The 26668-nt window shown below is 35.3% G+C and overlaps 1 protein-coding gene across 1 annotated transcript in view; it reads left to right on the forward strand.

Annotated features, from left to right (window-relative positions):
• CFAP47 (cilia and flagella associated protein 47) overlaps positions 1–26668 on the forward strand; it is a 264229-nt gene that overhangs the window by 120464 nt on the left and 117097 nt on the right. Inside the window, exons 48-50 of the mRNA XM_054628349.2 lie at positions 798–971; positions 10473–10584; positions 19984–20121. Coding sequence (XP_054484324.2) covers positions 798–971; positions 10473–10584; positions 19984–20121 — 424 coding nt within the window. The remainder of the gene's footprint in view (positions 1–797; positions 972–10472; positions 10585–19983; positions 20122–26668) is intronic.

A 26668-nucleotide genomic window follows, 5' to 3' on the forward strand; every position in this document is an offset into this window, starting at 1 on the left:
AGTATTGTAAAATTATTAAAAGCCAAAAGCCCTGAATCCTTTGATGACAAATGATTATGGAGAACATTTTAGCTGAATCACAAAATCATCCAGGTTGGAAAAGACCCCTAGTCCAGCTGTCAACCCAACACCACCATAGTTACCCCTAAACCATGTCCCAAGTGCCATATCCAGATGCCTCTTGAGATGGTGACTCCACCACTTTCCCTGGGAACTTATTTCAAGGCCTAACTACTCTTTCAGTAAAAACCTCTTTCTAATGTCTAATCTGAACCTCCCCTGGCACAAATTAAGGCCATTTCCTTTCAACCTTTCACTTGAGACACAGAGAAGAGACCCATCCTTGCCTCACTACAAGCTCCTTTCAGGTGTTTGTAGAGAGCAATGCAGTTCCCTTGGGTCTCCCTTTCTCCAGGCTCAACCCTGTGCTCATAGGTGGAAACACTCAAGGAGCAAAGTTAAATATTATATGAGAGACAAGGAGGCATGAGATCATATGTTCTTGGAGATGTTTGTTTTTCAAGAAAAAGCCAAGTAGAAAACCTAGAAATATGAAAAGTTTATGTTGTTGAATTTCATGGTTTAGAAAAAAAATCAAAATAAAAGGTTTTGTTTCTCTGGTTTACTTCTTTGTTTAGTAATAGGTTTATTAAAGAACTAGGAAAGTCAATAGGAACCCTTTCTTGTAAGCACTGTGAGCCACCTAGATTTGAGATAAATAAACTGAAGTACAAGGGGAGCCAAAGGGGACTTGTACAGTAATGAAACAACTTCTTTTTTCTCCTTCTTTGTCACAGGGAAGGCTTATTCTGAGAAATGTTACAGCTGGAACTCAAAACATCTTCAGTCTTAAGGGAATAGGGAAGAAACCTCTGCCTCAGGATTGCATTGTGATAGAGTGCCAAGTGGGAAAGGTGGCTCATAAAATCTTATGGGTGCACAATTATACCAAGAAGATGCTAAAATACAAGGTAATTTTTTTGCAATAATATGACAAATATTTTTCTGAAAAGGACTCTTATGTACATATGACTCTTATGTAATACATACATTATTTTTTTGCAATTATTTTTTGCAATAATATGACAAATATTTTTCTGAAAAGGACTCTTATGTACATATGACTCTTATGTAATACATACATTATGTATTACAGTAGCAACAATTGCTATAATTGCAGATAGACTAATAAAATTCATGTGTCCATGAGCAAATGTTCTATAGTTCATAGAATATGGATTTGTTTATAGTCAGGAAATTTATGAGATAATGTATGACTTTACTGTGTGCTTGATGGGAAAAAAGATTTCTTCTTGTTTTACTCTGAGAGAAGAACACTTCTACAATTGTTCTCTGTTCATTTGCTAATCTTTGCTTCTCCAACAATTTGAAACCTGTGGCCAAGTCCATCAGTTTTTAAATCAGACAAGGGCCCTGAGAATTACTGGCTTCCTAAAATCTTCATAAAATATTGACTATTACATGAAAAGGACAAAAATTATTGTCCTCCTAAGGGAAGGATTGCAACATGAGCTCACTATACGTGAATTTCTCATGGCCCAGTGGCCTGGCCCTTTTACTGTCTATTGCCCAGCTGTTGTTTCAGCAATGTTGGAGGAAGTTGGGAATGCTTTGTGTGTTTGCTGATAGAAGAGAAAATTCAGAGATAATCACTGGAGTTGTTGAAAGGCAATAGGTCACTGAGGAGGTTAATAAAAATTCTAAAGAAATACAGTTTTATTGATTTCCTTGCTCAAGAACATGTTTTTACTATTAAATATAATAATTATTTTTCATACTTTCCATTAACTATATTTCATAACTCTGTTTGCACAAACATATTTTCCTATTTAAAAGCACTGTTGTAGTACTGAAATAGCATAATTTTTCTAATATGTATCTTATCTGTATGTTTAATTTGGAAGTGATAAAAGTATTTCTGTAGCATTCCTCACCTTCTGCACCTACGTATTGGATGCTATGACCCATGCCAGCAGAGGCAGAAGGTGCATTAGGGCAACAAAGATGAATTTCTGCTTTTCCTCTGAGCTGCAGAGAAATTCCTGAGCAGGAACATCTTGGATCTTACTCATGAAAATCCATATTTGTGACTCTATCATGGCATTTAAATCTAGAGTAGGTAGCATCCAGATATTATGGCCATACAGGGTTTGCCAGGATGGCTCCATCTATACAAGCAATGCAGGGGAGTGCCAGCTAGCAATTGTCAGCATCTATAAATATATATATTTAGTTTTTCTTCTGTGAAAGGGTTGAAAATGGGACAATTACATGCTAGAAGATAAAATCTGACTAGCTCTGTAGTGTGGCTTGCAAAATGAGTAATTTTGTTCTCTGTCTTGGTGCCAGTAGGTCCAAATTCTGCTTTATTCAAATTGAAAGGTAATGATTTGAACATAAGATATAAAGAGACATCATGTATATACCAGCAGCTGTGTTCTATAAAGTAATGATAGTTCATGCCAATGTAAAAATCCTTCCTTGGATGTCTTCTTGCTAGTCTCCAGTTTTCCAGGTTTCTACTTTCACAGGTCTATCTACATTTAGTAAACTTCATATATCACAGAAAGGTCCAGGTTCATATTCCTATTTTTTGACTCATTATCATCCCCAAAACAAAGTAAGAAGTGAATTTTTTGGGCATCACCAGCTTTGACATTTTTATTTTCAACAGTTTAGTTTTTCAGGTGTGAATGCATTTGCATTTCTGATATATTTGTACTTTTATCTCTGGAAGAAGTGAATGTTTTTGGCAACAGAACTGTTTTTTCTGCTTTCCTATTTTGTGTGAACTCAATTTTTTTGTGCCAATGTAAGTGAAAGGTACAGAAATAACAAAGTTCAAAATGAATACATTAAAATTATTCATTGTATGTATTTTTCAGAAATATTGCCTTAAATGAATTTGTGATAGTTTTAACTATTCCAGGGTAAGCTCTGTCTGACTGAACTTTGATCTCCTTGAGGGTGTTCTCTGGGCCCTGAAATTTGCTTTTGTGATGTGGAGGGGTTTTGTGCTTTTTTCATCTCTGTGAAATACAGCTTGACAATCCAACTGTGTGTGCTCTTTTAGCTCTGGGACCTTTAGGAGAGAAATAGTAAGGTCAGCTATTTCATGCATGTGTGCATGTAATAAATTACTCAGTGTGAATAATGCATTTTCTGTGTGTGAGGTTCTTAGCCAGGAGCAGTTGCAGAGCAGTTGTTGGAGCAAGGTGGGCTGGAATTGCTGGCAAAGGCAGGGTTACAAAGGCTGCTGGAGTCTGGAAGCTGTCCCCTCCACAAAGCAAACAGTGTTAATCACTTCCAGCACTCTCCAGCAGATGTCATGTAGTGTCTTGTGCTATTGGAGTGAGCAAAGATCATTTGTTTGCTTTTATTTCCAAAACAGTCTGCCTGTAAATTAGGATTTAATCACTAAATCCAGAACATGATCATAGGTATCTGTAGTTATTAGAGGAATTTAGAAAACCTCCTCTAAGAGGCAATTGTGACCCACAGCCTTGTTGGAAATGCCAAATAAGCTTTATTTACTCAGATGTATCTAGCACAAAGGGCAACAGGAAAATGAAGTTATTCTAATTTTGTTGCTGTTGTTCATTCCATGCTGCCTGATTACTGTAATACCTGGGTAGTCTGTGGTGAAGCAGAGCACTGGTTTTGTCTTTGTTTGTGTTTCCCCTGGGAGCAGTTGCTGGCAGCCCAATAACTCCTCCTCCTGTTTAATCCAGCATCTTTGACAGTTTTCTGTATTGTGCTGTAGCTAAGTTGGTGATTAGGTAGAGGAAATGTTGTCAGTCTTGGCAGAGAGAGCAAAGGTAATACAAGAAGTAATCATTTTGGATGTTTTTTTCATGGGATCTTTTGTAATTTTGTTGGCTAATAAATATCTTCATTATTGGATTGGTTGGTTGATGTACCCCATACACCCTGCATTGCTGGAGTATATCCACCATATGAAGTAATTTCTCAGAGATTAACTGGGATGCACATGATATTAAAAAAAACTACAAGAATTTCCTTTACTGAAGTAATAAACCTCAACCTTTATCAAGAATGGTATGAGATTTTCCAGTAGCTGACAAACATAATAATTTACAGGCATGTCCATAAACAATTTACTGCACAATGAATACTTAGCAACAAGTAATTTAGCTGAACTAATACTTGGTTAATTTTGCCTTGGAGGTGTAAATTTAGCTTCACTATTTCATTTTAATAACTGAATATATTAAACTGTAAACTTAACAAAAAAACTCATTTCATTAAAAAATAAAATTACGTTATATATATGCTGCACTGTTTCTCATATTTGCTGTATTTTTCTAATAGCCTGATCCAAAATGAGGCTACTACTGCAAAAGTGACTATTTAAAATGAAATTTAAGTCTGGAAGGAAGAAGAAGGAAATAATCCTTGCCTTTACTGCAGAAAGACAGCTTTTTTTTCTTCCAGCTGAATAATTTTTTTTTACTTTTCAATCATACACAGAGGGTTTATGTCTGGGGCAGCAATAATTTTTATATATGTGGTTTGATTGTCTGTGCAACCATTAGTGTGGCTCTAGAGCTGGGGAGGGAAGAAGTGCCTTTGCAATTCAGGGGAGGTCATGTGCATGGCTCCATCAGTCTACATTTAAAACTCCTAAGCAAAACACTTTCAGTGCTCACAAAGCTTTCCATGATTAAAAAGACAATTTCCATAAATTCCCTTGAAAAATATGAATGGTTTTATGAATTCTTTTCTACTGGTTGATGTGTAGTTCCTTAGGGAACTGCTGCCACTGTGCTCTTCCTGGATGGTTCTATGGGATTTTACAACAAATAGTTTTCCTTGTGATTAACTTACTCCTGGATATGAAAAAAAAAAAATCACAACAGAATTCATAAAGAATTTTTGCATATATAACATTAGCCAGAGAGCACATCCTTCTCTGATGATGAATTAATAGAAGGTGACTGCAGTGTAAATGGATTTTTGTGTCTGTAAAATTACATTCAAATCCTTCGAGAAGAGGAGGAAGTGTAAAGCATTTTTATGAAAATCCAATCTCTCAGTCTCATGACAAAACTTTAAATGCAACTTTCTTGTTTATTTATATAAATCTTTGTCAACTGGATATTAATAATTGTCTTATGTGTTGATGGCTTCTTCTAATGATACCTTTGATAGAAACTTTAGCTATAAAGGTGCCTAATTCTTTCAAGGCATGGTTTTGCAATAAAAATATAAAACTGTGCAACTGTTTTTCTCATTGCTATTCAAAATAATGTTATTAAAGTAAACTCTCCAGAGTAATCTCAAGACCCAGTTAAATTACCTTTCAGGCTTGAGTTTATACAGACTACTAATATTTTATAAAATTGTAGAATAAATAGATAATGAAAAAAATGAAATCCCCTGTTTTTCAGTGTGTTTATGTCTATTCTCTATATATCCATTTTGGGTTTTTACAGTGTCACCAAGACAATGTCATGAAGGTTAGGTATTTGTAAAAAATGCCTCACAGTAATAAAATTATGTACCATAAACCTTTATTGAGGGGCTTCCCTGTTCAGCTTAGCTGTTTGGTAATGTTTGGTAATGTATCTGAGATTTTCTGAGAATAAATTCTGTGCAAGTGCAGTAACCTGGTTGTTCAAGGTCAAGTTTATATTCTTTAAGAATAAGTGGATCTGTGTATTCCATAATGCTTCAATTTTTATCTGTCCTTTCAATTTCAATTTCTTTGGCTTCCACTGTATCTACCAGAATTTCTGTAACAGGGTTCATTTCACTAAAGAAAAGGCATTCTTCTTAGCAATAATGAATGGTTCAAAGGCCTACAGAATTTCAGAATAACTGTAGTTGTTGCCATGTGTTGATAACTTGTGAAATTTTTAGATCAATTAAGGGCATTGTAAGGTTTTAGGTCAAATTTGTTTCTTGAAATGTGTTAGTGGTTTTGATAGGTGCCTGGTTTAGGAACAAATCTGGATTATGTAGCATTTTTCATTATGTAGAACTCCAGATTGCTGCTCAACAGGCAGGAATTATTTGGGGAATGTCCTCAGTGCAATGCAAAGATGTTTTACTTCAGTGTGGTAATGTGCTGGTGGCAAAATAAGAGTGATTGCAAGAATTAAATGAGTTCCTAGTGACTCAGGAATTTGGAAAGTTTGCACTGAAAGGTGGCTGAGGGAAAGTAATGGGGGCTTGTTTTGGAAAACTGCCATTCTTGAGAGTTTTGTGAAGAGTCTGGTTGTCAGATTGATTGGAGACTCCCACAAAGAACCAGATCTGGTTCTTGCCTAGTGTCAAAGAGCATTAACTTTTTGCTAAGTAGAGCCTCTCAATATTGTTAAACAGACCTGAGAAACAATTTTCAAATGGAAATCTTGAATATATTACTGTCTAACGTTGTTACACTAAGACACAATGGAGTTTAAATATATTTCATTATGTTCTTCCATCCATTCATCACTTTGCCTTGAAGTTTTTTGAGTTATACTTCTTTGGTTATTCAACTCTGGAAAAAGTTACTGTAATTATGAAGTTTGGTTTTCCATTTCTGTTTATGTTAAATAGCCATATTACAGTTCTGCAGAATAAGTTTTCAAACCAGTGGCTGATAAATTAATTTTAAATTGCAGCATTTTATACATAATACTCCATTTATACTTTCCGGCTGTGCGTAAATAATGACTTGATATATAAGAAAATGGAGACTACTATAATTTAAAAACCAAATCCTTGGGTTTGGATTGATTTGAGCAAATGTTGTGCAGGGTCACAGTGATAACTTTAATAATAATTTACATTTTAGCTCCATTGAGTTATTCTGCAGTTCTAGTTTCCTGAGTGATAGTGACATAACATATTTTAAGAAACTATTTATTATTTATGCAATTATTTATGCCTGATAAATTTTTTGTGTTACTCAGTGTTTATCTGCAGATCTTCCTGTTTCTGTCAGTACAAATACTGTGTGTAAGTACATATCTCTGCAGCCCCACCCTTGATGTGGCTTCTGGTTAATCTGCCTGTAATTGTTCATTGTTCTCTGGTTGCACATCAGGGCAGAAGCTGACACACTGCCTCTCCCACTAACTGGAAGAAGTAATTCCATATCTTGATTCATTTTGAATAGCTTGTACATCAATATTATTTTTATTGTTGATAAAAGCACCCCAATTTATGCCCTATTTTCTTCCTTCAAAATGTATTTGCCTAACAGTAGTGATCCATAGATTTTGTTAGGCATATTAAGGTACCTTCAGGAACACAGTGTTGTAGATTATTATAGGATATAAGGTTATCCAGTGCTACTTCTGTGACTAAAATTGTGTCCTGTTCGTACATATAATCATCATAAAAATGCACTTTAATAAGAAATAGCTCTCTCTTTGATATTCAGAACAAAGTTAACTTAAAGCTTACTGTGTATAAATTCTTTTGTTTCTTCACTCAAAGTGAAGAAACTTAAAAAATCTTTGCAACTACTTATTGTTGTAGAAATCGGCAATTTCTGGACTTTGTCCTATGTGTACTTTTGAATTCTCCAACTTTTTCACTTTCTGAGTATTCCTGGATGTATTGTTATTTTGTAATAAACCTGCAGTTAGCAGAGACATGTTATGCAACATTATGCCATATTAGAATCCCAAATGCCTGTGAACAAATGAGTCTCAGTATGAATTCTGATATTAGGATAAATTGCCTGTGTGCATGGGCAAGCTTGGGCATGGACTTTTAGTATCCATTTGTCATTTGAGGCTGGTCATTTTAATTAGTGTCAGTAACAGAGCTGATAAACCACGTGGCCATTGGAGCAAGACAAAGTTCTATTTATGGAACACATGAGAGGTACCTGGTGAGTGGTGTCTGTCACAACCATAAACCTTCCCAGGAGGTTTGAAGTGGGAGACTGAATTGTTGTGACCACTGCTTGGAGATTGGCTGAGGTGTGAGGAACTTAAATAACAGAGACAAATAGGGTTGAGAAATGAATGGGGGTGGTACCTCAATAAGATGGTGAATATTTGTGTTATAGCTCTGGAATAGGGAGCAGCTTGAGGAATGTGAGTTTAATGACTGCAGTTGGAAAGGTGGCAGCAGACTGAGGTCAGCATCAGTTATGTACAAGTTTTAGTGAGCATCTGATCCCAAAAGGTTTAATCTGATGCAGGACAGGGAAGGGAGAATTCTTTCATTTCTCTTGATACAGAATCTGGATTCAAGCACTGTAACAGTGGCCATGTGTGTACTGACATAATTTCACTGCTTATACACAACCTTTTCCTATTTGGTTATACAGTTGCTTCCTTAAGATTAAAAATTTCATTTTAAAATTAGCTTCTGTTAGTTCACTACTCTGAAAAAGTGTCCAGAATTTCACTTGAATGACTGAAAATCAAACTTCTGGTCCATATTTACTCATCAGCAATCCAGAGGCATTTCATGTTTATTATAGTCAGCCATGCCAGTAGTGTTCCTTTTACATTCAAATCTTTTGGTAGAAATTTATTTGGTATTTCCAGTCCTTAATAAAAACTGAATTACTCTACCCTTCTGCTTTTTATCCAATTTAAATGAATCACATTTATCCTACTTCTGTTTCTGTCTCCATGTTAATTTTTCCTTAAATAGAAATCTCATTTTAACTAATCTTATTTCTATCCCTAGTAATTTGCTGTCATTATTATTATCCTAGTTGTATTTTTAGGTACTTATCCTTCACTCTTGTGTACATTCATTGTAAACTGAAATGGAAAGGTCCATAAATGTGGGAGTGTGACCAATTTATTGTATATATTTTAATAAATTAATCTTCCCCAGCTTCAGTGTGTAACAGCCCCACCTTTCCTATGTTTTGCTCTTTGTGGACAACTTAAAGATTTTTTTTCCGGTTATTTTTCTCCAAGTGCCAATTCAACAAGTCCTTTCATCTGTCTCTTTTTTAGCCTTTTTTTTTCCTTTTACCAATTATTCTCTTCCTATTCTTCCTGGTTGCTGGACTTTTATTATCCAGTTTGATATGTAGATTTATTGGGAAAGAGGAAGGCTGTTGCTTTACATGTTTTTTTAAATATTGGAATAGAAATTCTGGATTTAGAAGAACCAGCACTGAAAAAAGAATTACAGTAACATAAATACCACAGAGAGGGAATGTGTTGTAGGCAATGATTGTCTGTATCAGAAGAAAAGATGATTTAAGAATATGCTTCTTTTCTACAGAAAATAATAAGAAAATATATTTACTTGAAGAATGAATGTGCATCTAATGCTGTTAGTGTTGCAAAAGAAATTTTTGTAGAATGCAGGTATCCACTTGGATGCTGGACAGGCCAGCTCTGCCCAGGGATGCCTTGGACCTGAACACCTTTTTCACTGATGCCTTTTCCTGGTTTACCTAAAAACAGAGGCCAGATAGAATTAAGATAGTAAAAGCTGATATGTTTAATGAAGGGCCTTCAGGTGCATTAAGGGCAGACAAAGCCTCCCCAAGGGGCTACACCCAAAATGGACCATGGTCATGAGCTCTTCAGACAGATACAAGTTTGGTCCATTTACGTATCAGGGGTTAAGCCTCCAATTACAGCTTCAGGTAATCAAGTCATATTCCCCCAGTTTGTCCCCCTCCAATTCACTTTTGTTTCTACTTTTCAGGGCCTGAGGCAGTAGGGTGTCCTTGAATTTCAGGCCTAGAAGGATTGTTTTGTCTGACCAAAACATGAAGACAGCTAACACTCTATATAGAGTTTAGAGACATATACTAATTCAGTGCAGAATTTCAAAAATATAAAAGCTAAAATCCTAAGGCATCACCATGAGCAGCTGCTCTGTAGCAACTCTGTGCAAAAGAGAAAGAAATGAGACGCAAGTAAAAAATACTCTCCCTATATTCTCCCAATGAGCTTTACAGTTTGCAAAAATCTAGATCCTGCATGTGAAAATTCTATTGGTCTCTCCATTGCCCCAAGAGTTACCATGCATGCCCTGTGTATGTATCATTTACAAAATGTGACATATCAAAAAGCACAGTTTAATATCACTTGAGGTCTAGCAAATGATGTTAGAATGACACTTCAGATTTTGCTTTGCTCTGTCTATTTAGATGGATCAGTACTGCTGAATCTCTTTGTTATTTTTCAAACAAAAATGTATGTAAAATATTAAGGGCCTAACTGTGCAAATCTCTGCATATGTAAGCAGTTCCATGGTCTAAGCAATGTATTTTTGATCATGTTGAGCAATGACTTCAAAATTTGTGCTTGCTATCACCTGTATACACCAGCATTTCTCTTACAGTGTGTATTCTTTCATTTGCATAAAATTTAGGACTTACTGATACCATTTTTTTTTTTTTTTTTACTCTCCAAAGCAGGTAGAATGCATATTGTCCCTATGGTGTTCTTGCAACAGTCACTGGCCTTTGATGAATTTTCCTCTCTGTGATTTGTCTTCCCCAGGTGTATTCCAATCTCTCAATGCTGAGTGGTGCCCCTGATGTGGCTGTCAACCCAGAGGACACTGCTGCTTACACTTTGAGTATATCTCCCTGCAGACGAGGAGTCTTTCAAGGTACTATTTAGAACTGAAATATATAAAATATCCCTGTAAATTAGCAGGTTAAATCTCCTTACACCTAATGCTTGCATCTTTTCTGCATAACCTGCCTTCTGGAAGTAAGGTTGTCATTACTGGTGATTCAGGTCTTTAAGCTGGCTCATATTTTTATTTTTAAAGGTATATTACTGCTAAATGTGTGGTCAGGTTCTTCAAAAATGCCAGCATATGAACAACTTTATGAATTTAATTGGTCCCATGAAAATCGGCTAAATAGGAAGTAATGATTTCTGAATTATCACCAGGTTTGTAGATCTAAATTTAATTTTCCAAAACCTGTTTAATCCCTTTAGATATGTTAGCACTACTACAACCAAAGATGTAAAGGCAGAGACCAGAATTTGATTTTTTCCCTTAATTAATGTTCAGTCTGTTGACCACAAGGCAAGAGTACATAAATAGAATTCAGTGAACTTGGTTCTTTCTTTGACATTTAGTGGAGGCTAGGGAGATCTAAAATTAATTGTTCATAACTTGCATTCATCCATTTTTAAAATGGTATTTTTATGACACAATAGCAAAACTCTGGATATTTTTAACCAATATCAGCATCCCATCATTAATGTTTTTCCTGATTTTCTTTTTTAATAACAATTCAGATTTCATAATTTTTATATGTTTGGTAATGGTTCTAAAATTCCACAGTGCTCATTATTTAGTTCATAATGGCAAAAGCATGGTTTTGAGAATGAAACTGTACAATCAGTCTTTGACTTCCCTGTAGGGTAACTATTGTAGTAACTCTCAGCAGAGAAAAGTACAAAGGTGTTTGGGAGGGAATTGTGGAAACAGAGGAGACCATCCTAAAGGAACTGAGTAGCACTCAGGGAAAGATTTTAACTTCCCAATAATGGATAAATCTCTCCATAGAAAATGCTTAGTGTGTGTAGTTTCAAGTTTGTGGGTTCCTAACTCCAAGCACTTGATTCTGCTACATTCTTGGACAATTGAGATTAATGACAGCTGTTTTCTTAGCATTAAAAAGCTATTAAATCTTGTCCCTGAGGATGTCAAACTACTTTGCTCCTTTGGCCATTTTGTTTTTAGTACCTGATATGTAAAACCTAACTAATAATGCCATCTCAATTCACAAGTGACTTGTGCAAAGAAATTAATACCTGTAACAAGGCTTGGCCTTGAGCCATAGGAAGATTTCAGTGCCCTGATCTGTAGCCCTGAAAAAAAAAAATCATGCTTCATGAATAGGAATCAGTTTTCAATGAAATTGTAACCATCAAAAATGTGCACCAGGAAATATTGAGGATGTACTATATTTAAACATGGCTTTTTTTTTTAAGCATTAAAGATTTAGGAATAGTCTCTTCTTCTGCCTTAGAAAATCCCCAGTTCTTTTATATATAATGAAAGTTTCACTAGAAGAGGCTCCAAGGGATCTATCAGAGAGCAAATTAATACCAGGTGATAAAAGCCATGCCTTCAAAGGGACATAGATGGCATGTTCAGATCTACATCTCCAATGTTCTCTCCTTCCTTTGACTTCTATCACAATGGTTTCCATTCTGTTTTGAAGTATTACGTGTTCACTGAGTGAAAAAAGAGAGAACAGTCAGTTTCTCTTACCCAACAAAAAGTTGCTGGTTCAAATGCTGGGAAGCCACATCTGCTCTTCTCAGAAAAGTTCATTTATTTTACACTTTAAAATAACTTGATAGAAGGGTAAAGTTATCCTTTGAAAAGGACAGGGCCCAGTTATCTGCAATCCACCCCCTGGCTCAGGGCTTGCTTTAATCACTACCTCAGGAAATCATGTTCATTCTTCCCCTGGAACAGAGACAGGCTTGGCTCTCTCACAGAAATCTGTGCACACTCTCTAATCATTCAGCTGCTGGAGCAGGAGAGGGGTGGAGGGAAGAGAGGCCACTGTCACAGGTGTGAAAAGCAGCAGCTGATTTTGCTGTCTGATGTTAGGTTTGATATAAACCTGATTACCAAGTGTCCTACCTAAGGTAACGTGTTAGGAAGTGCTTTCTTTGTGGCTTCAAGGAGAATGGAAGTCTGTCTGCATCAGACTGTGCAAGGCTGGCAAGTCATATTTGTTCTCCAGAGCAGGATTTCCAGGCCCTGAGAAACTGCAATGTCAAAGATAATATATATATATATATATATATACACACACATATATACACATATATATATATATATATATACACATACATATATATATATATATATATATATGAATGCATTTTTGGCTTTCAGGATATTTCAACAGCAAGCCTGAATCTTGAGAGTCACAGATTAGATGTAGGTGATTCAAGTGGGAATTAGGCAATACTCAGGAATCTTTATCCTTTCTAGGTTCGAGACACTACAAGAAAAGTATAATTTAAACACTTCTCCCTGCCCCCCCCCCCCCCCCCAAAAAAAAAAAAGGTATTCTTTATTCAGTCTGGTGAATTTGTTTAGAAGGAGGAAAATAATCCATGGGGTGAACAGTTGGAATGACAAAATAAAAAGCTGTACTCCAAAGCTATCTGCAGAGGGAGTCAATTTTATCCTGCAAGCAAAAAAGAACAACTATTTTGATACCTAGCTGAGGACTCTGTCCTAGTGCTGATGAATCATTTCAAGTCTAGAACTTCCTAACTTTTAAGTATAAAACTCTGTAGCCTTGCCATTCTAATACTGGTTTTTTCATATTAAAATAAATTCTAATGAAAGAACTTCTACCATGTACGTTGTACTGAGCAAATGGTTTGCATTTTTCATTTACTTTCAAAGTCCTTTTATTTCCAAAATTATATAGCTGCAAAATTATGCTGCTTTTGCTTTCTGTCTTGCTGTTTTATGGTTGCTAAGCTAAAAATGGGCCCAGTTATTTTCTAAAGCTCATTTGGAAACATTCCAATAGAGTGCTAATATTACAAGCTTCAGCTAGTTTTTAGGTGCGTGACAGCTTTAACACAGAAATAATAGCAAATAAACACCTCAAACAAGATTCTGTCACTACATAAAATTCTTCAGCAGTCTGTTTTCTGAGTAATTGAGCAATTTTCTTCAGGTTTGAGAAAGCATCTTCTACAGATTGCTTTATATTTTATCAGATTTTTACTTCTGCTTTCCACAGAATAGACCAGAATTTTTCCAGAATACAGCAAAACTCGTAATACTTGAATATGTCTTGAGCAAAAAACCCACAAAACCTTTCATAGTCAGTGCCCTTTTTATTCATACACCCCCCTAGCATTTGGAAAGGAGCTTTTTAACTTTATGTCTCACCTTTCACTAATTTTTTAACTGAATCTATGTGTAGTAGGCAGTGCTTTTCCATGCTGCTTAGAAACTTAAATTGAGGGAAAACAGACAGCATGTTCCAGGCCTTTAAATAATATTATTTTTAATAATTAATATTATTTAATATTATTTCCAGGCTTGTCAGATGCAGCTGTAGGACAGTTTTGAGGTGGTGAAGATCATGCTAATACTTTCTGGCCTGTAAATGAGTTGATTGAATTTGTTTATCATTATTATCTATTTGACACTGGCATTAAGAAAAAAACAAAGTCCATTTCTTTGCTGGAATCCTGCAAATTGATCTACCGATCACTATAATTTCAATGGAATGATAAACACCCACGAGGGAGAAAAATGATCTTTGTAGTTTCTTGTAGCCCAAGTTGTATTTTCAGCATCTGCCTGTTTGCCTTGAGCAGTTCCTCTTCACCCACATCACCCTGACAAACCCAGACTAATTCAGTGGGGGCAAAGACAAAGCTTGGAGGCTCTCCTGGATCACCAGAGTGCACTGGAGGAGCTGCTGGCATGGCCCAGCAAGATAATCCTGGCACCATCCATCCATGAAGCAGCGCGGCAAGAGAGGAGAAGGGCCGACCTTCTCGAGCGTCCCGGCAAGCTGGCCAGCACCGCTTGCAGCTTGGGGGGCCCTGTCCCACTCTGGGTGTTTGGGACAGTGCCTGAGGAGAGCACCCTGTGTTACAGCAGTGATGCTTCCTTCAGAAGGACAAGGCCGCCTCTGGCTATGACCAGCAGGGAAAAAAAGAGAGCGCGCTCCAGTTGGGGCAAGTCCAGGTTTAATGTAGGTCCCAGGGAAGCCAACAACCAAAAAGGCTGAGAGAAGGGCTACAGCAACTTATAAAGGGAGAGGAATACAGGGGGGAAGCCCGTCCTCAGGCGAATGGGAATGCAGGGGGGAGTGGGGTACAGAGGATTGACAGAAGGGAAATACCAATAATAACAACTTGGAGGAGGGGCCCCGGCCCCTGAGCCAATCACTCCGTGCCCTAGACAGAAGTTTCCAGAGAAAAAGGCGGTGGCAGAGAGTGACTGTCAGGGCACTGGGGAGGGGTTTAGAAAAAGATACATTGATCTCCAGGGAAACTGGGGAGGAACTGGGGTAACTGACAGTAGCAGGGAGGGGAGGGAGAACCAGGGCAGAACCATTACAGAACAGGGGGAACGGAACAGTCCAACTTCTACAAGACACAACACAACACAACTATCCACATCCATCCATCCATCCATCCATTCATCCATCCTTCCTTCCATCCATCCATCCATCCATCCATCCATCCATCCATCCATCCATCCATCCATCCATCCATCCTAGTGCAGTAGGATGTATCCTTCCTTGTCCTTCCATATTGTGGATTCATTGTCACATTAAGAAGAGGCAGTGAGCATTATAAACAAAACAATTCACCCCTTTATAAATGCTACCAAGCCAAATATTGTTGATGACAGCAAGATTTGCCACTTGCTAATTTCTCCTTGGGGGAGAAAGTCTTAAAGCTTTTTCTCTTTTTTTTTGCAGGGAGCAACTAATTTAATCCTAGTATACCAACAAGTAGGATTTACAGAAACTCCTTAGGATTTATATGTCTTATCACAGAAATTTCCCTAGGAAAATAAAGATTATAAAGTTTTGTACTAATCTACAGTAAAAAGCCTTTTTTTTTTTTTGTCAATAGAAAAACTACAAGAACAAAAAATTGGCCGAATAGCTATATCAATTACACTCATCTTGTTAATTTACCTTATCTCTTTTGTGGAACTTTTCTGTGGCAGCAACTGTACATAGATTTCATTGGCCAGAAAAAAAAACCAGAAAAAATAAAAACCCCTCTTCCCACTCCCAAGACCTTATTAAAATCATGTTGGTATATTTAAACCGCAAGCCAAATGTTTCTATATCTTTTCAGATTTATGTGATGAAGACTGTGGCCATATAGCCTTCTGGGGTGTTTTTCCAGTTAAAATATTGGGATATTGTGGACTTTTATCATCTCTCTGCAGCAGAAAGTAATCATGAACACTATGTATCTTTCAAATATTGCATTTAAGTTATACAGAGGAAAGCATTGAGCACTTCTTGCTTTCATAATTGTATTCATGGATACAGGGGGTGTGTAGAATATAGCCAATGAGTCAGTCTAACATGGGGTGTTGTAATTACAATTTTATTGGGAAATAAAACAGCCTGCCTCCCTTTAAAGGGATGCATCTTCTCTGAAGCAATAGAAAGCAAGGCTTTGGTATTAATATTTGGACTGTAGTCATATAAAATGTTTCAACACTGGCTAGTAAAGCTAGGAAATGTGCAAGGATGTTTTGACCAAGAAAGCTTTCAAATCAGTGATGTGTCAGCAAAATTATAACATCCTCAATTTATGTAAATTTTAATTATTCGTTTTCAATAGAATTCTATAAATACTTGCATTATTGCTTTTAAAATTTTAGGATCGCATATGCAAGTTTAGTATCTTATATATATGCAAAAGGACAGCTAAGAAATCTTGTTTTCTAAAACAGATGATGATGGCATAATTCTGTGGCCAGTTGAATCAGTGGGAATTGTAGCTCTGGGATGCAGTTGAAATCTGGTTTGGTCTTGAATGTATGCTTTCAAAATTGTCAGCTATGATATTTTGGCAAGCTACACTGTTGTGTGATGTGTGACAGAGAAGTCAGAACTGAGCAATTGGATACAAAAAAAACCCCCAAAAACAAAACCAAAAAACCCAAACATTGAGGACTGTTGTGCATGAAAAGATTATAATTTATCAGTTGTTTTGTAGCACCAATATTGAAAAGTGAGATGCACTGATAAGTAAAAGTTCTGTAAGATGGCTGTGCATTCACAGCCAGAAGACCAGAACTTTGTGTCAAAGCTCTTTAAAAGCAGAGGAGCCAAGCTCAGCAGAACCACATGAAAAATGTAAAATTGCTTTTTGTATTTATTTGAAATCTGTTATTTTTGATGCAGCATTTCTGCACATTTCCAATGTATTATTTATGACTTCATAGAGCACAATGTACTTTTTGTTACTCTTTATTGTATAAAATTCTTTTTCCCACCCTGCAAAATATCTCTTGACAGGAATATTTTTGTAGCCCATAATTTGAATAAATTAATATATTTATGTATCATCTGCTATCTTAGGATCCAATAAGGGTCAGTGGGTTGCACCATTTACTCTCAAATCAGGAGAGCATTCTAATTAGGAATACTTCCTAGGAAAATGTTCTGCCTTAATTTATAAAGTCAAGTCGTGCAGATCATACTATGTACTGTCTTCACTGATAAGGATTCTGCATTTTAGATTTGACATGAAATTAATACACTTTTTTCTTTTGTTATTTGCAGTTCTTGCCAGCAATGATTTCCTTTTATTTTCCCCCAATAAAATATTCAAATAGCTTTGAGCCAGCAGTAGATACTTTGGTGCCCATGAAAATTACAAAAGACAATTTATGAATATGTTAAGAATAAGCAGATAAACTGAGCTACAAAATGTATACTGTCTGCAGTAAAACTCATTACTTTTCTAGAAATACTTTGACAGATTTAATTGAGAGCCTTGCAGAGATCTGTATTCACCATATCAATTCATTCACCTTTATTGATCAAGATTATAACCTCATTGTTATTAACTCTGTTTGTTTGAACTCTGGTTTTCATGAAGTAGGAAAATGGAGTGTCAGCACTTATACTGCAATTCTTCACTGATTTTTTGATCATGCAATTGGTGGATTATCAGCACAATAGTTTAGCAATTCAAGTAGTTTTCAGTTACCATAGTTCCTCTCATAGCTCTTGAAATATTCTTGAGCAATAGTAATTTGATTCTTTTGGAACTTATCAAGCATTCCAATATTTGCTGCAAATAAAAATTAATTATTCAAGTGCTTCAGCAAATTATTTTGAGGCCACATTTTTTGCAGAGAACAAAACCCACTCTTTGTTTTACCATCTCATTAATTAAATTGCTCCTGTGATTGCTCCTGTTCTGTCCCTCTTTCTCCCACGCTCACACATGAATAATTTGTGATTCTGAGATATAGAAACTTGGTAAAGAAAATCCTCCATGGTCACTGGAAAGAAGGACTATAAGGAAAAATTGCTAAAATTTTTAAATTAAGTGTAACAAAATATTCTTTACTGTAAGAATTTAGTAGAATTTATGAATGTATTGATTAGCATTTAGCCAAGACTTTTTGATCAAAGCTATAATTTTGCATATTTTTACTAATTTTATTCTAATTGTTGATAACTTTTAAGCATATTGATGGCAAGGATTGCTATTTAAAATTAATGAATTCTGTCTTACACTTTGCTTCTCCCTAGTATTGTGATTCAATAGACCAAAATAATACTAGGATTTTATATTGATACATAAAATCAGATTAATTAGTTAGAATTCTGTAGTCATTAGTCATTAATTAGTCATTTATCCTATGATCCATTATCTATTAGCGCCATTCCATGTGTTCTCTTACCTCAAGATTAATATACCTTGAGCATTTTCTTCAGTCTTCATTATCCTTTCCATAATGGTTTTATTTTTTTATCCTTCTTGCACATGTTTCTTATCGTTAAGATTAAAAAAAACTAAAAAATCAGTAATTTCCTGAAATTGCAGTCCCTCCTCTTCCTCTTTGGAGCCAAGTTCTGACTTAATTACTGTGAGTAATTTTAGTAGTTTTTAAAACTTCTTCATTTGAAATTCTTTAGGTTTGTTTTTTAATTAGTTTAGTTTAGTTTATTTGTATTTAAGTAGAGTTTTCTTAATGAAAGAAAATTTGGGATTCTAATTTTTTTTGAGTTTGAAGTTATATTTTTCCTCTGGATTGAAACCTATTTCCTTTTGTTTTGATTTTGTTTTTTTCTTCAATATTTTATACCTGTGCTTCTCAGTTGCTGTCTCTCAAAGAAAAAGAGATTCTTCCTTATAATCATTTAGTATAATCCTTCTTAGCAGGAATAGTTTGTCAGTGTTTGTTGTGTCACGCCTCTGCCCCACTCAAAGCTGCAGAAACAGAGGATACCATTAGATGTAGGTATTTTCAAATCCAGTTGTTCTGGGACTCTCATAAGAATTCCCCATTTCAAATTTTAAAAATTCCATTAATTATAGTTTTCCAAAGTCCTTGGTAAGACACAATGAACAAATTCCCTTTTGGAGATGTTTCACGAAAATTCTAATAATCGCAATGAGAACATTTCTTACTATATAATAGCATAAAATGTCACCTCCTCAGATTTTATATGAAGCAAGAATTAAACCTGCAAAATGTATTTATTTTGGCTTCGAAACTCACCAAAATATATTCAAACATTGAAGGAAAATAATTTAGATGCAGGTAGAATGCTATTTGGTATTTCCAAAAATTTCTGCAGATTTAAAATTCTTAGACAGAGTCAAGAAATGGAAGAAATGAAAAAGATGCTAATGGAAGCCAGTATATAAAATCATCCAGAATAACATTAATATTATTTAATGGCACCCTGTGCATACTAGATTTTATGTTATTAAATAGAGATCTGGCAATGTATAAATCCAGGGTTTACAGGGTTTATAGTCTCTGTATTTTATCTTCTTGTCATATTTGATTACAATTTAACATGCAATACAAAAATGTATCACAGGAATATTTTAACTATTGGAGTTATTCTCTTATATCACTAGAATGAGACAATGAGATTAAAAAGAAATAACAGAAACAATCAAGACTGTGCCCAGAAAATTAAACTGGGAAAAGGATACAATTAGTGATCACCAGATTTTGTAACTTTTATGAAGTCCTTGTTTGTTTTGTGTTTCCTACTACTGATCTTTTTCAGGTGCCCATAATGGATCTCTTCAGGCAAGTAGAAAAGCTCTTTGGTGACAAAAATTGGTTAATTTCCTTGCACTTACCCAAGAGATATTTTTTAATATCATAAATTCTGATTGGATGGCTGACACCTGGAATGGAAGCTTTACTTCATTTTGTATTAGTTTTGAACAGAGGAAATACTTGTGCATGTCTGGCAGTCTGTTTTTGTGAAGCTAATTCCTGGGTAATGCAACACCTGGTATCTATTTGTTTTAGGTGTAATTTCATTTGTTGCTGAAGATGAAGACCAGCAGCAGCCTCAAGGCAGCAGCTTAGCACGGAGGACAGATGGTAAAAGGGCCCTTCAGAAACTGCCAGCCAGGACTTCACCAGCTCCTGATGCAGATGACATTGGTATGTTTGTTATTATGGATGCATTCATTGTCAATTTTCACAAAAATACATCATAATGTGGTTTAAAATTAAGTGAGTATTTAGTATGCACAGCCTACAAAAAGTGTGTGAAATCCTTTTGTGCTTTCTGAAATATTTTAATGAATTGTTAAGCTGAGTTTTTTCTATTCCTTTCCCCCCCTTCTTTTTACAACATCAGTGACTGTTGCTTGTTGTTGGAGGGGGACAGAATGTTTTTAATGGTTTCTTTATAACTCTCCAGTAATACAATTAGTGCTGATGTCAAAGCAGGCCTTTTCTGAAATTCATATTACTTCACTTCTTTCCACTGTGGAAAAAGCTTTCTTATAACAGTCAGACATAGATACTCCTTTGGTACAATAAAATAAAAAAAAAAAAAGATTCCAGAATACCTATTTACTTTCATATTGCCACCACCTGCTTCATTCTAAGCAGTATCTGCATTACTTTTGAGATTTCAAGTGTTCCAGAAGAACACTTTTGTGGTTACACCAAATAGACAAAGCCAGGTTTTTTGTTTGTTTTTAGATTAATTTCTCCACTTTCCTATTTCTATTTGCAAGTATAACTTAGCCTAGAGAACCTTGTTCTTTATGCTTTTAATATCTAATTTTGTATATATTTAAATTATCAAGCATTTTTAAAATTTATTAAAGAATATTTCTTGCAAGAAAGGCTATCAAGGAAAGTTTTAAACTAAAAAAGTTGGTTTAGTCAATATTGAGTTTTTAAGAAATTAAGAAGGGCTTGCAGATTGGAGATCTCTGTCTTTATAACTGTATTTTCTAGATAAATTAAAACTAGAATTTATCAAGCTCTAAAAAGAATTAGAAGCTAATTTTATCAATAAATTAGAAATAACGTAAGTCATTGTGAATATCAGAAAGTCTGTTCTTTTATAGTCTATTAATCTGTACAGCAACATGGAAGTTGGTTGACATTAAAACTCATGCAACACCTTGTTGGAACTTTACAGAAGAAGAATTTTAAGAAGGATCAAATTAAGATGATATATGCAGATAACATAGTAGAGACAAGAATCATAAATTTTCCAGATATTAAGTGGAATTAATAATGAAAACAATATAAAGGATGGTGCCAGGTAAATGGGAGATAATATTCAAATCTCTACTGAAAGTCTGAGAATATTAATGAATTTTGTTAAGCTTTAATTTCCCAAATGAAACATTTTTTCTTATGAGGTATTTGCAAATACAGGAATTATCAGTCCAAAGCTAGTAAAGGCTGTAACTTAAAGTAACTAAACGTAGAAGGTTAAGCAAGAAAATAGTTTAGGAGAGTGGATGTGTCAGTACTGGCCCTGTCACTGTTATGAATAGAGGGTTTTGCTCTTAGGTAGAATATCCAGTGTAACTTCATTGTTTGCTATTATCTTTACTGTAATAGTTCTGCTTCATGTGATTCCCTAATGGCTGTGTGAGACTGATTGGTCTATTTATGCATTTAAATTTTCAAACATGTTTGACACATTAAAATACAATAAATAATGCCATAAATATTAGTCTAATAACTTGCTTAGAGGAGCCAGGTAATCAGCCCCAAATCAGCCCCAAATCAGCCCCTCTTTTGTTGCACACTAATTTACCTGGAGATAATCATTCCCACACAGAGAATCCCATTGCTCCTTGGAGCAGTCTGCACACCCAATTCCTATATGGCTGCCTCAAGTTACTTCAGCTTCTCTTTCATTTGCCTTTTTTTGCTATTTTTGTGCAACTCTAGTGTTTTATCTTTGTCTTATTGTGACCTACGTGTTTCTAGTACACTGTACTGACTCAAGCTGCAGGACTTGTGGCAATGTTTAGGGCATCATTAGGATTCTCCTCCTCTCCTCTTCAGCATCCCTCCCACTCTGTCCAGCAGCAGGACTCATCTCAGACCTGGCACTTCAGCCCCAGCTTTCAGTGTTCTGCCAGCAGTGATGTCCCTCAGTGTTTGTTTGTACAAGACTGGGGAATTTTGCATGGGCTCTTGTCTTATAGTGGCTGCCCTAAGCATTGCCTTTATCCAAAGATTTTACTTCCCACTTTGTCTTGTGGAATGCATTTAGGTTTTTATGTCATTGCCAAGTTTTTGAATTTCCTTGTACTTTAAAGGCTAAACATCAGAAAGATGTACCACTTGTAAATAGGCCATGATGAAAAAGCACAGTCAGAGGGGTGAAGTCAGACATTAACTTTGGCAAAGCCTGATTTAATTGTCTTCTTAAAGCTAATTTATGCTTTAACCAGGCTTTCAATGACAGGCAATGTTTTCTAGCCTAAGTTGTCATTGTGGTTCTTATGAGATGTCTCTGAGTTGAGTGCCTTTCCTGTTGAGTTTAAGAACTGCTTCCAAGTGATTCTTCGAATACCTGATGCCTTTGGAAGGTAAAGGTGCTTGCACATGTGATTCTCCTGGACTTCCAGGCTTGAAATCCATCCCTGAGAGGTGAACATCTGTGGGAGCACTAGGAGGTACTCATATAAGGAAGATATCTTTATATAAGGATAATATCTTTGTCCTAGGAACTGTTGAAGTGATTAAGAGGTAAACAATACTCAGGAAGGCAAAAATATAAAAAAGTTTAGCATTTGTTCATTAAAATTCTTTTGAAAGATCATAAGACCCGAGGATGCAATGGTAAATGATAGGATTTATTCAGTAGTAATGCAGTAAGATGTTTCACATACCTTTAATATAGTAAAATATAATTGATACATCTCACATGCATATTTATTTCTGGAATTAATGTCTTTTTAAGAGGACTGTTCTATAAAATCAATTTAAGTTACCAGCCCATAAATTTTGATTGGGTAGTTAAGCTATTTTTCAGTCCAATCTACATTCTGTATGTTCATGCATGGTGTGCTCCAGCTTCAGATTAGTTTAAGTCTCCCTCTTCAGGGAAGAAATAAAGACCTATGCAGAGAAAATAATCCCCATGTAAATTGCATGCATATTTGCAAATTTAAAATACCAACCACAGCTTGGTTTGTTTGTGGTTTTTTTTGTTAGTTTTATTTTTGTTTTGTTTTTTTTTTTGTTTGTTTGTTTTCCTATGATTTCTTAATAGTATTTTCACATTTGCAGCTATACTTATGCCAAGGCATATAAGCTTTGGGGAATGGTATAACATATGTAGAACATTAAGTATTAGACTGTTTTATGCCTTCTTCCTTTGTCAAAAAGATTGTTCAATTACTGCTAGCTTTCTCAGTAGGTGCCCTTCTGCAGTACTGCAGTCTGCTGGATGTTAGGAATTTTCCTGTGCCCTTCTGAGACTCAGAACAGCTTGATCCTCCCAGTAAACTAACATGTTGTTTGGAAACAATTCAGATATAGCAATGCTGAAAGGACCTATGGCCTGTGTGGAACTGTGTGGGGCATGGTACTGTGTGCAATTAAAAATCTGTGCAAACAATGCATGGTAGGCCATTTAAAATTAATAAAGAGAGCAATCTGTAATTGCTCACAGAGTACTACTCACAGAGTAAGGCTGCTGATGAACTTCAGGTTGCATCACCCTTCCTGCAGGAGGTGTTGGAATATTGTTGTGCTGAGAAGGCAGGTAATGCTGCATCTGCACTAACCACAAATTAGTCACTCCTCTTGTGAATCTGTACATCTGCATATTTTTGGATATCATAGCATGTAGGGTTGCATTTACATGTAAAGAGATTCAATTTTATTACCCAATTTAAATGTCTGTGATATGCATTATGCTTGTTTTGAAAGTCTGTATAAGCTGTAAACTGTATTACTGAGAAATACATCATTCTTTTATGTCTGGCAGACCTCAAACATGTATGTATGGAATTTTGTCAATTAATAGCCCATTTAATAAAAAAAAAAATATTCTGAAATACAAAATCCCTAGCAGAAATAATGAGTAGGGCTCACATGACAGGTCCAGGTGTAAGCCCTTACTTGTTGTCTGTGACAGAAAACATTCAGAGTGATATTAAAAAAAAAAAACATTTTTGAAACTTAAGAGGAAATGAGCAACAGAGCAGCAGTCTCCCTGCAGCCAGTGCCCTTGTTGTTATGCTGGAGTGTTTGACCTGCTCTTTCTAGGTCATCATTTTGCCTTTCCTACCTTGTCATGCTTACAAACAATTATTATTTTACCCTTTAGCAAGTAATGAATTATAAACACACAGAGAGTACATAATGGTAATGAAAAAGAGCACTAATATTTACCAGTTCCTCACAGTCCTGTAAGCATGGCTGGGGCTGGAGATAATGAGGTGAGGAGAGGATAGAGGGAAGGTCCCCATCAGCCTCCTCTATCATCCTGTTTCAATTGCTGTGACCTGTGAAAGTGTTCACTGAGCCAGAAAACAGGAAAAAGTCAAACTTTATGGACTGATAGATGGGACAGTTCATAGGAAGTGGAGCTCAAATCAAATATGGGATTTTTTAAAAAGTCTTACAGTGTGGAGTTTTTCTAGCTGAATAATGACTTGAATCTTGTACATTAATCTAAATATTATGAAACATTCAAATTAATCTTTCACAAAAAATATGAAGTTCTCCCCAAGATATTTGATATTCAAATTACTGCAGCATCAATAATATTGTTTGAGGGTGAGAACAGCTTCCTTCAAGGTTTATGTTCAGTCCCTCAAGCAGAGGAAATAATTGAATAAACATTCTCAGAGCCTGTTTGGAAAATCCAACAGTTAAGTTAATTTATAATCAGATTTACAAATCCAGAGCAAAGTTTTTATATATATATAAATAATAATGTACATATTTATTTCTTTCAAGTTTCTGAAAAGTATGCAATTCAGAAATATCAATTAAAGCATTAGATTGAGTCCACATTATGTTTTTAAGATGTCAGAGAGTATAATTTCCAACAGGAGAAGAAAATAAAGCACATTTCTCCTTCTAATCTAATTTCGTCTTCGTCTTCTTCTTCCTGTTGCTGTTGTTACTAATATTATTAGAAGTAGTGCAAGACTTTGGTCACTGGACAAGCTTGCACCATGTACTGCTGCCATTGTCTGCCTCTGAAGATAGAAATAGGTTATTCTTGAAGACTATTTTTTTATTAATAGGTTATTCTTGAAGACTATTTTTAAATTAACTTTTTTTCTTGGTAAAAGTCTCAGTTAATTCAATGTTTTCTCATGGACGAGTTTCATGTTCATCTCTTGTCCCCTCAGTAACCTGCTGCTGAATTTGCTGAGGAGTTTTATTTCTGTAGAATCTGCAAAATAAATTTCCCACTCAGAATTCTGGTTTTTAATTTATCCAGATACTGGGCACCCCTGCATTCTTACACATTCAGTTATGGGGTAGCTTTGCTGAACTAACTAGGAAAGAACAACTCACATTTTTACAGAGCAGTGCTTTATTTGTTATGGTCTGGGTTGTCTCTCTCAAAATATTTATTTTGCTTTCTCTGTGGGTAGAGTCCCAATAGTTCTTGGCACAACTATGAAATTTTAAGTGTTAGGGAACTACTGTTTCCCACTGTGTCAAAAGACAGATGATATTTTATACACTGTCATCAGAGAGTGAGTGTGTGTGTGCAAGAAGTTTTGTGAAATTTAGAATTAATTGTAAAAATGTGATTAGTATTTCTGGTAATAAATTAAAGTAAATTTGTGTTATTTAGGAAGAATGTATCTTTCATAATGTGATATATACATTAATTTTTATTGAAAGTTTGAAAGAATTTCAGGATTGCTTTCACTAACTTCTCTGGATTTATTGGTTATCTCCACCTTATTTGCCCAGCAATATATTGATAAATTAGTAAGAACAACCATATAAAGTTCATCTACTGTAAATATGGCAGGCAATATCCATTAAATTAATGAAGGGTTGATTTTATTAACATAGAATTACATGAGCATAAAGATCTTCTGCTTGAAAATTAATGGAATTTTACATCATAGTTTCTTTTTATTATTGAAGACATAAATTGCTCACACAACTCCACAATATGTTTTCTGCAATCTAATGAAAATCTGCCCACTTCATCATTGTGCTCAGGATGCTATTTCGTAGAAGTGATTTTGTATTTTATGGATGTATAGAGAAATAAATGTCATTTTCCTAAAATGACCTGGTTGCTCAGCAGAAATCCTTAATACCTCTTTCAGGGAAGACATATTTTTTTTTTATCCCTGAAAAAATGTTGCCTTTTCTGTGTGTGTGATGTCACTTTGTGTTGCCTTTTTGCCTTTCCTCAGGGGAATAAGATGAAATACCTGCTCTGTGACAGAGTTTAGCATGGAAAGTTACCCAAATCCCAATGAACTTGAAAGGTTCATTTTAAAGTAAAAGGGTTATACTGAAAAAGAAAAATAGACATTTGTCAGTTTTAATGCCTTTGAATTTGCCTAGCTGTGTTCCTATGGAACACTGCAGTAAGACTGTATTTGGGTTGATAAAATGCTTTAGGTTACTTTGATATCTTTAGCAAACTGCCAGGATTTTGGGAAAAAATATTTTGAATCTGTAAATACAGAATAATTTTTTTCTAATAATGGCAGTTTGGAATCACTCA

The sequence above is a fragment of the Agelaius phoeniceus genome, chromosome 2, assembly GCF_051311805.1.
Source record: "Agelaius phoeniceus isolate bAgePho1 chromosome 2, bAgePho1.hap1, whole genome shotgun sequence".
Classification (NCBI taxonomy): Eukaryota; Metazoa; Chordata; class Aves; order Passeriformes; family Icteridae; genus Agelaius; species Agelaius phoeniceus.